This window comes from Epinephelus fuscoguttatus, linkage group LG5 (assembly GCF_011397635.1).
Source record: "Epinephelus fuscoguttatus linkage group LG5, E.fuscoguttatus.final_Chr_v1".
In the NCBI taxonomy this organism is placed as follows: domain Eukaryota; kingdom Metazoa; phylum Chordata; class Actinopteri; order Perciformes; family Serranidae; genus Epinephelus; species Epinephelus fuscoguttatus.
The window spans coordinates 1,025,683-1,041,521 of record NC_064756.1 but is presented as its reverse complement, the minus strand read 5'-3'; the positions used below and the strand labels follow the sequence as shown (position 1 = coordinate 1,041,521).

Here is a 15,839-nt window from a genome sequence, read left to right as displayed (position 1 = left end):
AACCCCAAAAATCTCAAGACCTTGATGATGCTTTCAGATGAAAATTATGAGCTTTCATCTAATGGGTTTGCTATGGCACAGCGGCCATTTTGCATGTTTCATCATAAAACAGGAAGTTGTAAATTAAGCAAACATTGTCCAATCTGCCCCAAACTTGGCATGCTTCTTCACAGTCCTGGCCTTGTGGCACCTGCATGCCAGAATGGAGTTATGGTTATAGCTCCACCTACTGGCCACAAGAAATGGCATGTTTTTCACTTTGATGTACACCTTCCAGCCCCTTCCTACCCCATCCATATCAAAGTCAAGACCTGTATGATGCTTACTAATGCGCTTTGGGGTTGCATTTTGATGTATGAAAGGCACTATATAAAGTTTGATTGACTGATTGATACTAATGAAGATTGTGAGTTTACATTGAATTATGTTACCTTGGCGAAACAGGAAGTTCATGTAACTTCATGTGTACCTTGTCTAGTCTGCCCCAAATTTTCATTCGTTTCATATGGCCCCAGGCATGAAGGCATCAACATGCCAGTTAGGTTCATTTATACCTGAATTTTCAAACAAATGTGCCATGCTATCATAGCCACTGTTCTCATCTGAAAGAGCCTTCTTGATTGCTGTCATAATCTCTGCTGCCTGGGTAGAATCTTTCTGACCCTGATTTGCACTCGCACATTGTATTAAACTGACTTTCTTGTCTAGTTTACACTTGTGCTCCCTGCCAAAAAGATCGGAGACCTCTATTATGTTTAAGGAAATGATACCCATCATTAAACTCCACCAACTTCTTTGAAGATTCCCCATTCTTCAACAGATCATCACTTGGCCTTTGGGATGTACAACCCCTCATTTCCTTTTCGTAGTGCAATAGATATATTTGTCACAACCTGTTCAGTCTCAAACAATCCTGTTATTGAAATAAGGCGACAATGTCAATTGATATGTTCCACTTTTATTGTATGTATAATGTCTCTATGGAGATAACACTGGGAAGCATTTGGCTTTGTTTGTATTATCAGAAAGCAATTTAATAGGATTATTCCCTTCAGCTGGTACCACATCACATCAAAATATTGATCCAGATAGTTTGACTTCCGGTTAAGTGACGAGGCATGGCGGACTGATCTAGCTCTGCACGCCATCAGTCAAACAAACAAACAATTTCATGCTTTGTGCAGACAAGTAATCTTGAGACTAATTATGGGCAAATAAACTTAAGTGAACAAACTCAAAGGAAGCCGACCCATATGAGTAAAGTAAATACCAGAAGACAACAGCGAGAAAAAGAGAAGAACATGAGCTCGGACACACCTGCTCTTGCTGAAATAAAGACAATCCTTGCTGAACTAAAAACAGATATCAAGTCAGATCTGAGGTCTGAAATGAAATGACTTTGTGGTGAGATGAAAAATGGATTTGAGTGACTGGAAGAGAAAGTGACAATGCTGAATGAAGCAGTTAAAAAACTTGATGGCTGACTTGAAGAGACGTAAAGTCAGATAAATACTTCAGAGGATCGCAACGCTGCCTCAGAGAGATTGATATCCTTCCTCTTGCAAAGTAATCAATATTTGCAAGAAAAATGTCAAGATTGGAAAACTGAGAGCAACGCAACAACCTGAGGATTTATGGAGTGGCGGAGGACACGGAGGCTGCAGATATGCTGAAGTTCATAGACCCGTTCATTAAAGGGCTCATAAATTTACCACCGGACGGCAATCTGGGGATAGAAGGAGCACACAGGTCACTCCAGAGGAAACCAACGAACCCGATGGACCCTCCGAGATCAATTTTCAAGCTCTCAAATTAAAGAAAGTGTCCTACACAGGGCTTGGAAAAAGAAGAAACTGGAGTTCAAAGGGAGGAGGATTTTTCTCGATCATGATCACTCTAATTCCCTGCAGAACAAAAAGAGAGAATACATCGAGATTAAGAAGCAATTAAAACGGCAAGAAATCAGATTCCAGTCAGTTTAAGCTTAAAGTTTTCCTGGAGACGGGAGCGGTGGTGTTCAACTCAGCTTGGGAAGCAGCAGACGGCCTATACGGGCATGGGATTAACTGTAAGGTAAGCAGAACTTGCCCGAAAAGAACTGCATGGACCGGGCCGGTCGGCTATGTGGGACACAAGGTTCGAGCCTGAACTGAAAGGCCAGACCATGAAAGACATTGTCGCACTTTTTGGGAAGGAATAACTCCAGACCGATCATCTGACAGACTGGTATTTGCATGGACATGCACGTACAGTGCTGATGCACACGCACACGCACACGCACACGCACACGCACACGCGTGCATGCATAACATTATACAAGCAGCTCATGTACGCCCATATGAACACACACAGAGTGATTAACAGGAGGCTATAGAGAGCCTGTAGTATTATGAACTCAGTTTTTCAAGGTGTGCCTGTGGGTGGGCCTCAGAGCCAAAGAGCAAGAGGAAGGCGAGATGGACACTGCCTCCCTAAATAAGGTGGTCTCAAGTGCGGATTGGCTAATAAGGTAGGGGAGAGCAACGCAGCACACTCACCCATGGGAGAGCACTTCATCCTGCTACAATCTACCCCCCCCCCAAATGCATCGTTGCCCCGACGATGTAACACTCCATCCCAAGGCAACCAACACTTGTTCCACGGTCGGAAGAGAGCGGACACTGCATTTGACATTGGGCCAGAAGAATTTGCAGCACCGTGTACCAAGTCCCCAACGGGTCTTGGGAGATGGTTCATGTTTGAATGCTGCCCTGCAGTCGAACGTACGGAACGGCGGACTGCTGCCTCACCAGCGCCCGGGTATGTGACTGGTGGAACGTCAATGTGAGTGGATGGTGCGCCTGCCACAGGATCCACACAAGGACCTGGTACAGTTGGTACTGGGTCTATTTGTGGGAGCAGCAACTGAGGAGTGGTTTGGGTCACTGCAGCTATTTGAACGGGTGCTGCAGGAGGGATCTCCTGCCTCAAAACAAACAAATCACCGTCATGTGGAAGTTCGTCCTCTGATGGTTGCTCGTCAGAAAGCGGTGCAGAAGAGGCGGCAGCACCATCTGGAGCACCAGCTCCAACCACTGCCTTCAGAAGTGTACGGTGAACATGTTTGATTCGAGAGTGATCATTAGCGGGGGCGATGGTGTACACAGAGCCTCTGTCCTTCGGTGCCTTGAGGACTATATGCACTACGGGTCCCCACAGATCCTGAATCTTATGACGCCCTTTTGCACCGAAGTCCCGCAACAGCACCAGCTGGCCCTCCTGCAATGGAGCATCTCGGACATGCTGGTCATGGTTGTTCTTTCTACGCTCTGCTGCAACCCGGAGCCTCTCTCAGGCACCCTCAAAGGCAATCTGCAAGCGAGTCTGGTGCTTCTGGATCCACTTATTAACATCACCACCAACTGGATCTTGGACTTGACCCAACAAGAAATCAACTGGGAGCCTGGGCTCTTGCCCGAACAGTAAAAAGAACGGCGACTCACCAGTTGACTGATGGGGAGTGGTGGTGTATGAAAACAGGAGCTGAGGCAGACAGGCGTGCCAGTCCCGCTTTTGGAAGACAGGTAGGGTACGCAAAAAGTTGTGGAGGGTTCGATTGAACCTTTCACACTGTCCGTTACCAGCTGGATGGTATGGAGTGGTGCGAGATTTTTCAATGCCGTAAAGGCTACAAAGCTGTTGAATCAGACAGCTTTCAAAGTTGCGGCCCTGGTCACTATGAATACGGGCGGGGACACCAAACTTACAAAACCATTCCGTGACCAAAACCTGAGCCACAGTGGCGGCTCGCTGGTCACGAGTGGAGACTGCCAGTGTATACTTACTGAAAACGTCAGTCATTACAAGGACGTTCTCAATCCCAGTATGGGTGGGTTCCAACACTGTGAAGTCCATGGCCAGGATTTCGTTTGGCTGGGATGCTAGCAAGTGACCCATGAAGCCACGAGGGGCTGGCTGTGTGTTCTTGGCAACCTGGCACCTCTCACATGACTGGCACCACTGTGCCACATCGGAGGACATGTTCGGCCAGTAACACCTCTGCTATAGTAGCTCCAAGGTCCTCTCGACACCTTGGTGGCCATGCCTCTGGTGAACTTCAGTCAGGACCTCTTCCTTCAAGACCGCAGGCAACAGCAGCTGGAAAACTGCTTCAGCGCCATCTGGACAAAACACCTGCCGATACACAATTCCACTCCTCTCCACAAAGCGATCCCATTGACGGAGGAGGACCAAAGCAGGCTGAGAAAGCTGTCCGCGCTCTGCTTGGTTTGGATGCCGCTTCTGTTTCCAGAATACCAAGACTTCCTGAATGATAGGGTCAGCCTGCTGGAGTGTACAAAGGTCAGAAGGGGCATAATGGGGCAGTGCTACAACAGCAGCTTGGGTTGCTTTGGACCTCTGAAACTGCAAGGCTTGTTGCAAAGGTTCAGGGAGTGATGTGCCGGGGAGCATGGCTTCCATGTCTCTTGCACCGGGAGGACACTGACGGGACAAAGCATCAGCATTCTTGTTAACCTTTCCTGAGCGATATCTGATCTCAAAGTCAAATGCTGCGAGCTGTGCTGCCCAACGTTGTTCCGTGGCACCAAGCTTAGCGGAGGACAGGTGGCTAAGCGGATTGTTGTCCGTATAGACAACGCCCTTATGGCCAAGCAGATACTCCCTGAATTTTTCTGTCATGGCCCACTTGAGTGCCAAAAACTCCAATTTCATGGAGCTATAGTTTAGCATGTTGCGCTCAGTGGGCCGCAGGCCTCTGCTTGCATAGGCAATGGGCCTCACCTTGCCACCCTTTTCCTGTGACAGCACGGCTCCCAGGCCACCCTGACTTGCGTCAACCTCCAAAATAAAGGGGAGGGAGAAGTCGGCATATGCCAGCACAGATGCAGTAGTGAGTTTGGTCTTTAGTGCCTCGAAGCTTCGGTGACACTCATCAGACCACTTCTCAGCAACTGCATGATCTGACCTCTTCTTGGATTTGGTGCCCCCCAACTCAGCCACCAGTCTGTGTAGAGGGGCTGCCAACTTGGCAAAGCCTTCCACGAACCGGCGGTAGTAACTGGCAAAGCCGAGAAATGACTGCAGTTCAGAGATGGTAGTTGGAGGCTGCCAGTTTGCCACCACCTCAACTTTACTGGGATCTGTGGAGACACCCTTGTCTGAAATCACATGGCCTAAGTAACGCACCTCCGTCTGGAAAAAGGAACACTTGGTGAGTTTAGCTTTAAGCCCCTCTTGCTGTAGCCGCCCGAGCACCACCTCCAATCTTTCCAGATGTTGATTGACTGTAGAGGAAAAGACTACAATGTCATCCAGATAGAGCAGCAAAGACTGGCATTGCGGGTCACCAAAAATCTGTTGCATCAATCTCTGGAAGGTGCTCGGGGCATTGCAGAGGCCAAAAGGCATGTGATTCCACTCAAAAAGGCCAAAAGGAGTGCAAAAGGCTGTTTTGGGTCAGTCTACCTCTGCTACTGGGACCTGGTTGTACCCGCTGGCCAGGTCCATGGTGGAGAACCAGCGGGCACCTGTCAGAGCATCAAGTGACTCCTCGATGTGGGGATGAGGAAATGCATCTTTCCTGGTTTTCTGGTTCAACTGCCTGTAGTCGACGCATAGGCGAAGACTGCCATCCTTCTTTTTAACAAGAACGATGGGGGACGCATAGGGGCTGCAGCTCTCTCTGATCACCTGTGACTCAAGCAATTTGTTAATATGCTCCTTCACAACCTCATAATCAGATGGGGGGATGCGCCTGTAGCGCTGTCGAACAGGAGCATTGTCCAAGAGAGGAATGTCATGGGCAATCAAGTTGGTGCAGCCGAGATCCCCATCGTGTAGAGCGAAGACGGGAGCATACTTTGTGAGGAGGGACCTTACCTTAACCTGCTCTTCAGCAGGCAAGGATGACAAATCCATGGCTGCAATCTGCTCTAGAACCGAAGCAGACACAGACTGAGATGCCACTGTGGCCACAGTAGAAGGCACTTCAGTGACTCCTGTGGGAAGGCTCACAACAGTTACTTCATTCAATCCGCCAACAACTGTGCGGGGGTAGAGCAACACCTCAGTGGAACCTACATTCACGATGGGAATGTAGGCAGTGCCCCTTTTTACCTGAACCAAAGCGGGAGAGGTGAGCAGTCCAGCAGGAAGGCCAGAGTCCAAGGGCTCAAACAACACAGTGGTGCCAGAGTAGAGCTCTGAGCAGGTGGCTACAACAACCTTCATCGTGCCACCAAGGATCTGCCAAGCCTTCCTGCCACACACTTGGACCCTGCCGGAGATATGCTGAGGGGCATTCACGCTGGCCTGATGGCACTTTTGCAGTGCCTGCACAACTGCTTCTGGGGCCCCAAATACTGAGGTCAACTCAAACAAGGCCAGACCGTGCTGCCCAAAAAGCTCACGGTAGCATCTCCGGATGACATTCATCCCTAAGACACCAGGGACCTGAGCTGACACACCACCAGGAGGGTCCTTGACCACCAATACCCCACATTGTGGCATTAGCTTACCACAAAGCTCAATTTCTAGCTCCAAGTAGCCAATGTAAGGAATGGCCAGCCCATTGGTGGCCCTGAGCTGGAGCCAGTGGTAAGACTGAAACTTCTCTTGTCCCCAAGACTCGAAATGCTGGTGGAAGAAGCTTTCTGTTATAGTGGACACCATGGAGCCTGTATCCACCAAGCAAGGGACATTGATTCCACCCACGCTTACATTTAGATGGGGACAAGAGGACATGAGCTTAGCAACTTCATCTGAATCACTAAAAACAACTTCCGAGCCAGTGGCTGCACCCCCCGAACTGTGGCTCTGCAACTCGGTGGGTGCTAGTTTTCCGGATGCCCAGTGGCATGGGGCTGCCGACTAAACTGTTGGGCTGGTAAAGAGGGCTGAGCGCGCGGAGTAACACAAACCCCATCACACTCTCTGGCGAAGTGACCAGGCTGCTGACATCTTCTGCAGACGATTGGGCCACAATAAGAGGAGCAACAGCGCTGATGAGAGCTCTGCAAGCGGGAAATGCTTTGGGTGAGCTGGTTAAGCTGCTCTTGCTGAAGTTTGAGCATCTCCCTCATCTCACTTAGCTCAGACACATGGGCTACCACCACCTGAGGACCACTGTTGACTCCATACTAAAGGCCAAGAACTGAGGGGACAGAGTTACTTCGGCCCCTTACTTTCGCAGGGGACCCCTCACGCTCCCACCTGATCGCCTCACTCCGGACCTCGAGTAATGTAGCGGTAGGCTGCCTGCGCACAAACTGTTTTAGTTCACGGCAGAGGGGACCATCAATAACATGCTCTATGAATTGATCACGCAGCAAGACTTCCGCATTTATCATCTCACTAGGTGCATGCTGTTTAACAGATGCCATTAAACCCATCAGCGCAAGGGAGAACTCTTCCAGTGTCTCACCCTCTTGCTGTCGTCTGGAAAAGAACGCCTCCTGTAGGGCTACGTAGGAGTCAGCGCAACCGTAAAGCTCTTGCAATACAGAAATTATTTTGGCTGGGTCCCCCCTGTTCCGCACTAGGACGGAATTTGATCTCCTCACGTGCCTCTCCCTCCAGATGGTCAAACAAGAAAAATGCCTGATCGGGTGCAGATAAATGACGCGCTCTCATGCAAGCCTGAACCTCTTCGATCCACTCAGCTAAACCTATCCCTGTTCTTCCCCTGAACATGGGACATTTTCTGTCCCGAGGCACAAACACTAGCCTCTCTGTTAGAGGGGCGCTAGCAGTGGAAGAAGCAGGAGGGGGCACAGCAGAGGTGGAAGGTGCGGCACTAGGAGCAGGCACGGCCGCAGCCTGTTCCTGCCGCTGCTTCTCATTATCTGCTCTTAACTGTGCTACTAACTCCCTCAGCTCTTGCAACTCTCCCTCCATAGCTACCCCTGAACCAAAAACAGGTGACAATTTGCAATTACCAGTTTAATAGTGCAGTGAAGTGAGGTACAGGGGAAAGAGAAATAGGAAAATTTTGAATCTCACTAAGGCTCGAAGATACCAACTGCTGCTTTGCTACCGAATAAAATATGAACACACACTTAAAAGAAACTTTATCAAGGGCAAAAGTGAAAATTAGAAGGAAAAAAAAGAAAATTGAACACACGTCTCTGCTCACAGCAAGCAAGGTCCTGCCGACAACGCCAGATTGTGGCGTTCAGCATACAAGTGGGAAGTTTAAGTATTAGGGAATGACCAACCAAACTAGACAACGCCACCTTGGGAATTTCACCCAAGGAAATAGTTTTGTTTTACCTTACTGGAGCTAATACCAAGGCACTCAGGTTCGTTTTATTTAAGGAGCAGGAGACGTGGTTCCAGTTATGAAAATATATATTTTTTTCTTTTTTTTTATTACAAAATTTCATAAAACCAATATATATTAAAAGAAGCTTTGCGTGTGGCTCTTTAATAGAAAGAAATGCACAAACAGGGCTGGAGCTTACCAGTGGAGGAGACTAGGAGAACGGGGAGGTGAAGGAACCCAGGGAGAAAAGCACCCCACTCGCTCGTGTCACTCAAACACCAAAACCAAATAACTGAGGAAGGGTCGCACCGCACACACAGACACCAAAAGAAAAAGGGGAACCCCACCACCAGGACACCAGGACTGCCACTGTAAGCTTCCAGCACCTGAAAAAAAAACAAGAAAAAGAAAATATTAAAGAAGGGGATAACTCCAAAACAAGCAAGCAAAGCAAACAAAACAACCCAATAAACAAAATAACCAAATAAATAAATGAGACTTAAAGATAGACAGCAACCAAGGTTACAAATTAACCAACTTAACAAAATAGTCACTGTAGCTGCCAAAAATAACTCAATTTAATGGTTAACAAAATAAGCTAACAAAAGTGAATAAACAAAAGAAAAACAAATGATTTACTAGGAATAACATTTATACACAAAATAAATCAAATGATGAAAGTCCAGCTACCAGAATTTACAAAACTCAGGCACCTTGACCAAACAAATCACAAAGTAATCCTAATGTAAGAGAGAAAAAAAGGAGCTACAGTCAATCAAAGGTAATTAATTACTAATCTGAAAAGAAAATAAGATCTGATTAAACAAAACCAAAACAACAAAAATTAATCCAACATAAGAAAATCAAAACCAACACATGCTGCATCAGGGCTGAGGCAAAAGAAAGAGGAGCTAATAGGGGTGAAGAAGTTCTGTCGGTGGGCACAGAACATCCCATCCAGCCCAGCCATACGCATACAGCAAGCACGTGCAGAGCCCAGCAGATTAAAGCCAGCACAGGAGTGATGCGAGCAGCGCACTAAGCAAAACATGCAGCAAAGCAGCAGCGGGTCTTCAGACAGCGTCACACCGCATATCAATTAACATCGATCAGGCAGCGTCGATGACGCACACACACTGGAGAGGGTCGGAGCACTTCAGGTCTCCCAGCGGCAGTGGCAAACGCGGCTGACCAATAGCGCATTGAATGGCAGATTACCAGCGAGCCAGCCCCACAGGCGCAGCGTCCGCCCGTCGGACGTCTGCACAGGCGATGGCGAAGAGGAGGAAGTGAGGCGACCTGGAAGTGGGTGGGCCTCAGAGCCAAAGAGCAAGAGGAAGACGAGATGGACACTGCCTCCCTAAATAAGGTGGCCTCAGGTGCGGATTGGCTAATAAGGTAGGGGAGAGCAACGCAGCACACTCACCCATGGGAGAGCACTTCATCCTGCTACAATAGGCAAACTGCTAAATCCATGACACGAATAATCAGTCACATAGAAATGTGAATTGATATGTGACTATGACCAGTCTCTGCTTTGTTCTGGTGGTGGGTTAGCCAAAGTTGCCTACGGGTTACAACTGTAACAGGAAACCGATGGAATTGGGAGCCAGCGATGTTTTTATTCCCACAGCTGGTGAAATCACAAGTTCGCACCATTTTGGTATTCCTCTGTTTACCTACAGCAGCTGATGAGGGTGTGTCATGAGCCCGAGCCGGTGTTTGCGCTGTAGTAGTAGGTATATATAGGGCTAGTACATCTTCTTCCTCACTAATAAAAGCCTACTGGTTCTCTGCTGGAAACAGCCGATCAAGTTTTCGTTAGCCGTTGCTATCCTGCGCGCCTGCACGGCGTGGTGATGAACTGTCTTATTGATTTCTGTTGCCGTGCTGTCTTGCGGGCCTGCATGGCGGAGTGATACTGGCCAGAAAATAGTCCCAATTGATAGCAAGGTCTGACGTAATGCGGGGATGTTTTAAAATTATTGTAACAGTCTAACAAAACACATGCATACTTTTTTGTAGTTTAAAACCTTTTGGTTATGTGTCCCCCTTATATCTTAAGAACTCCTTTTTCTCCGGTAAGCTACGGGCGATTTCTCAGAGCAGGACGCTCGTTGAGAGTAGTGACACCGTCACATCAGAGCTACAGATGGTCAGCGTTTCACACAACTTCATGTCCAAAAACCTGAACTATCACTTTAACCTCATTGTTTTTTTCTTGGCTGTTTGCCGCCTACCTGCAGCTGTTTGACTGTGGCAGATTTTCAAAATAAAGGCATATCCAAGAGATGAAGATATGGTTGAATGTTTTCACTTTGCATCCATGATATTAGATTGTTGATCAATAAATTGATGTATTAATCCAGATCAGTGGGCTGTTACACATGTGTACAGTACTACAGCTGATGAATACCTTGTTAACAATCATGACTTGTAGTTCTTAGATTTTTTTATTGTGAATTGGCTGAAATGGAATGAGGTGTTGAACGTCATCTCTGCAGCCTATGGCAGCATGAGACGGAGAGTATTAAAGTGCTTAGTTAGCATTCAGCAGGGACATGTGGTCGATGGGATGGATGGAGGACATTAACCTGGCAAACAAGACAAATTCCCAAACACCAAGAACAAGTAAAAGCTGCTGATTTCTTTTTGACAGAGCTGAACTGTCAGCAGCTCCTCTTGTTGAACTTTTCATGGTTGAGTTCCCAAATCTGATTTTCTGACAGTGGAGGAGATATTTCACCTGGATTGTTTCAGACATTTTCCAGAGTTGATGATATGATCAATGATATGCTCTTTGATGCCATTTTTAGACACTGTGAAATGATTGCCTGAGTCTTCTAATGAATTTGAGTGTTTTCAGTGTTCTCTGTGATGTGAAACCAAACACTCTGAGGAGAGATGAGCCAGCTCTGCTTCTGGTGAGGTTTGTTTGTTAAAATGTGTGATGGTGCTGATGTGTTGTTCCTTTTAACAAGTATGTGCTTTTGAATCCTTTCAAAGTTTCCCTTCAGCCAGCAGATGCATTAACTGATAATGTTATTGCTGTTTTTCTGATACAAGTTATTTCTCTGCAGTCGCTCCTGTGCCTGTTTCTTTGTCGCTCGTATTTTCCTCTCCAACAAAAAAGTCAAACCCTTGCAAAATGTAAAAATGTGACTTAAGGAGACAGATTTGACTTCTGTGAGTCTACACAAAGGCAGTGAAGTCACCAAGATGGTCAAAATAGAAAATATTAAGAATTGCAGGAGGCGGTAACTACTCTGACTGCAGGCCTGAATTTCTTTTCCTTTCTCCATCCCTGATGAATTTCTTGCTTTGTTCTGTGGTCACTGAAAAAAAGTATTTTTTTGGCAGAATGGATAAAATTACAAGTCCGGTTTTTAAGTACTTTATTTTAGTGACGATATTTCAGGGTGTAGGATAGGAGTCTTGCAGGTACGGTCACTACTGAAAATGTCTACAAAAGGGTAGCCCCATAAACAAACTACAAACCACAAAACTCACTATTTAAACCAGTCATTTTAAATTATTTTCTAAAAAAAAAATTAAATGCAAGAGAATCTTGGCCAAAAGTGTATGTTTAGATTTTGCAGAAAGAGAATAATTTCCAGATGACTGCAATTTAACCAAGAAACAGAAAATAACTAGTATTGTGTCTGTTAGCTGATCAGAATTTAAATATGTTTACCCTGCTTTGTTTACTAACAGTACTGATGTAAACAAATGTATATTAAAAATAAATTAAAGTGTCAGGAGCATTTTACTGTTTTATAGAGGGAGAGGGAGGGCGTGGGACATTTTGTATGTTATATTTCTATGTTGTTGCAGACATAGTAGTAGTAGTGTTAGTAGTAACAGTATTAACAACTAAATGGTTAAAGACAACCTACTTTCAATTAAAATAAAATGATGAAATGAAATGATGAACTGCACAGGAAAGTCTTTGGCAATAAAAAAGTTTCTTATTATCTTAATTTAAAATAGAATCTTTCCGAATGTGCAGATGGACCCTTTTTACATGTTTTGAACCTTTAACACAAATGTACATATCTTTATAAAACATGTTCAGCAGTTTTTCTTCACTTTTGTTTGGAGAGATTGAGAGCTGCATCTGTATCTGTGGCTCTAGATTCCACTACATATTTCAATCAACCAGCTAAAAATTACTTTTTATTTTAAAAATGTTGGCATTTAACATTTCTGTAAACTACAGATAAGTTGCAATTGTATGTAATTTTGTAGCAGATACATTGAATCTTAATGCTTCTCAGCAATGCTGAGGTTAACATGTGGTTAGGTTTAGGCAAAACTAGAATTATATATTTGCCACAAAACAAGATCTAAGTACAGAGACAGTTTCACTTGATGGTCAATATGTTGAAACTGTGGAAAACTTTAAATATCTCAGTACGGTTCTCGACTCTCAAGTGAAACTTTGTGGCCTCATTGTTAGCCAGCAGATTGTAGACATCATGTAGTAAATTATGGTTGAGAGTGTTTTTACCTTTCTCCTTGTTATGGTCATTTTATCTCTATATCTAGGAAAAAACTTTCTAGGACTGCATCAATTGAAAGCACAATATCTGCCAAACCATAAAAGCCCTTGAGCCAACTCTTTACAGGGAGGACAAAGAAGAAAGCAAGGAGTATTTTAGCTGGTAGCTGCCATCCTGTCTTCAGCCAGTTTGAGCTCTTGAACTTTGGAAGGCATTAGAGAGTCTCTTTGGCAACTAAAAATGTATTAAGGAAGTCCCTCATCCCAAATGCCATTAATATTCTTAACTCAGCGACGTGACCAATAAGTTAAGAACCACAGACAGACACAGACATGAACTGATTTAACGTGTTAAGTGTTTCTAATGACCTTGTCTATATTACACTTTATTTTGAAAAATATTGGTTTTGTCAACCACAAATAAGTTACAGTTGTACAGTATTTTGTTGTGGATACGTTGAATCGTGATGCTTCTCAACAACACTGTAGTTAACGTGTGGTGAGGTTCAGGCAAAGAGACCTTTAGGTTGTGGTTTGTTCCTGTTGTCAGCAGTGGTCTGCAGTTTGGCAGGGGTCATCTAGGATTCATAGAACCTTAGTTACAGATGAAATACAAAAATGTAACATATTTGTGTTTGCTGACATTTTCTTCTGATGATCGGACTGTTTGTTGTGTGTACGTGTGTTTTGACTTGATTCAGATCACAGATTGTGTCTTTGACGGGGTGAAGGAACTTTTAAAAATGTTTCTCTGTTTTCAGGTAATCCATTTAAAACCCTGAATGAGGACGTTTTAAGTGGAGATGGAGAACGTCTCTTCACACAAACATTTCACTCTCAATGGCTTCAATGAAATCGGAGTTCTGAGGCCCGTCCTCTTCATCCCATTCTTCATCATGTTTGTTGTGTCACTGTCGGCCAACTCCATGCTGCTTTATATCATCATTTCACAGAGAAGCCTCCACTCGCCAATGTACATCCTCATTGCTGGCATGGCATGTGTGGACCTGAGCTCCCCACTGGTCATTGTTCCCAACATGCTGCTGAGCTTCCTGTTTGGCTGGAGGGGAATCTCTCTGATTAGCTGCCTGGTTCAGATGCTCTTCATTCAGTTTTCAGGGGCTTTTCAGTCCACATTGTTGGTGTGGATGGCACTGGACCGCTACTTTGCCATCTGTTCGCCACTCTGCTACCATGAACGCATGGCAATACCACGATTCCTCAAATTCGTAATTCCACTTCTTATTAGAAACATCTTCCTGAATACACTTGTGGTGAGTCTGGCAGGATCATTGTCATTCTGCTCTTCAAATGTGATAAATCACTGTTTCTGTGAGCACATGGCCTTAGTGGAGCTGGCCTGTGAAAGCACCGCCAAAAACAACCTGTTTGGGCTTTTGGGTGTCTTCCTCACCCCTGTAGCAGACTTCATCTTCATCAGTTCTTCCTATGTGGTCATATTTACCTCTGTGCTGAGTTCCGGTAAGTCGGGTGTTAAAGCGCTCCACACTTGCGTCACTCACATTGTGGTAATGACCATCAGCCTGACCTTTGCACTTGTTGCTTTACTGTCATATCGAATCAGAAACAGTCTTCCTGCTGCTGTACGGGTTTTCTTTAGTATCATGTATGTGTTGTTCCCGAGCTGTTTCAACCCAATCATCTACGGCATGAGAACCACTGAGATTCGACAGCACATCATGAAGACCATGACATCCTGTCGCTTCGTGCGAACTGTTCCCCATTCTTACAAAAACTATTAAAAATCTGAAATGTAAAATGTCAATTTAATGAGGAAAACAAAAATAGATCAGAATTTTGTCATGTCAAAAATGAAAATGCTCATGAAACATAGAAATTAAAATGAACTGTTATAAAATTATGTGATGCTTGATTCTCTTGATTCTTGATTCATCATCAAATCAGCAGCTGTAAGTCTTACAACTAACTTGGCTCAAGAGAGGAGTGGGGCTGTCAACTGGCCAAGACCTGGTGCTCTAGTTTTGCAGACCAGGCGCGGCGGGGGCGCAGCGCACTTGCACTTCACCAACTGGGTGTGGCCAGGCGGATTTTGCAATTTTGGCACACTGTGCGCCTGGCCCAGCTACTCCTCTTTCCCACTTCCATCCCTCCTACCGGCGCAAGTTGGAAAGAGGGAGGAGAGAAGGCGTGGAGTGGGTTTTACACACATCACACCAATCAAATGAGCCCCTCTCCTCGCCCTTAAATGCGCCATGCGAAGGCGTAATGAGAGTTTACTCAATTCGCCATGGCAGAAGAGAGCAGCAGCGTCAGACAGCCAAACTCCTCCCAGGAGGAAACTGATGTTTTGGTCCGGGAGGTCCAAGGTCGCAGTGTCCAAATATAAGGAACTGCAAGGAGACCTCTACGGGCTGATGATGCAAAGGTAGCCTGGGAGGAGGTCACCACAATTGTAAGTCAATGTTGCGTTTCTCTCGTGCACGCGCGCGCTCTCTCTTTCTCTCTTGCAGTCTCACTCTGTTTCTTTTCTTTTGACTTTTCTAAGATGACAGATGTTGAATATATACTCCCTATCTGATGCTGTGGCTGTTTGTGGTCGGCTGAGAGGGATGTGAACTCATTAGTTTGCAGGCTGTGTTAATCAAATCAGGTTGGGTTTCCATTACGCGTGCCAAACATGCCAAACGGTGCCAATCCCCTTTGATCTGACATCAGATGTGACGGGACAGTCGGTATAGAGATACATTTCTGTGCTGATTGCAGATAGTTGCATTGAATAGTTAATGTGGCTATTTATTGCATTATTAATGTGCCTATATTCTGGAAACCTGCCTGTGAGGTTTTGGTAACGTGTGTGCATTGTCTGCCAGTCAGCCAAAATTCAGCTTAAACCGGCTGCGCTGTGCCTGCGTTGACAGTAGACCTGGTTTCAGATGGCAAGCTTTTAGCGCACCTTCGGCAAAGCCTTTTGGCACGAAACTGTCACTGTGCCAAGCTGGATCTGTCAGCACCTCCCCCTGCTGCGCCGCCACACCCATCTCAGCGCACCTCAGTCTGCCAAACTACCAAACTGAGTGTGCCTCAGGTTGCGCT

General features: G+C 45.7%; 1 protein-coding gene across 1 annotated transcript; it reads left to right on the top strand.

Moving 5' to 3' along the window:
• The first annotated feature begins 11,109 nt into the window (after positions 1-11,109).
• Positions 11,110-14,527, top strand: LOC125888449 (olfactory receptor 52K1-like). The gene is made up of 2 exons (XM_049575833.1): positions 11,110-11,121; positions 13,568-14,527. The coding sequence occupies exons 1-2, from the start codon at positions 11,110-11,112 to the stop codon at positions 14,525-14,527; spliced, it is 972 nt and encodes a 323-aa protein (XP_049431790.1).
• The last annotated feature ends 1,312 nt before the right edge of the window (positions 14,528-15,839 follow it).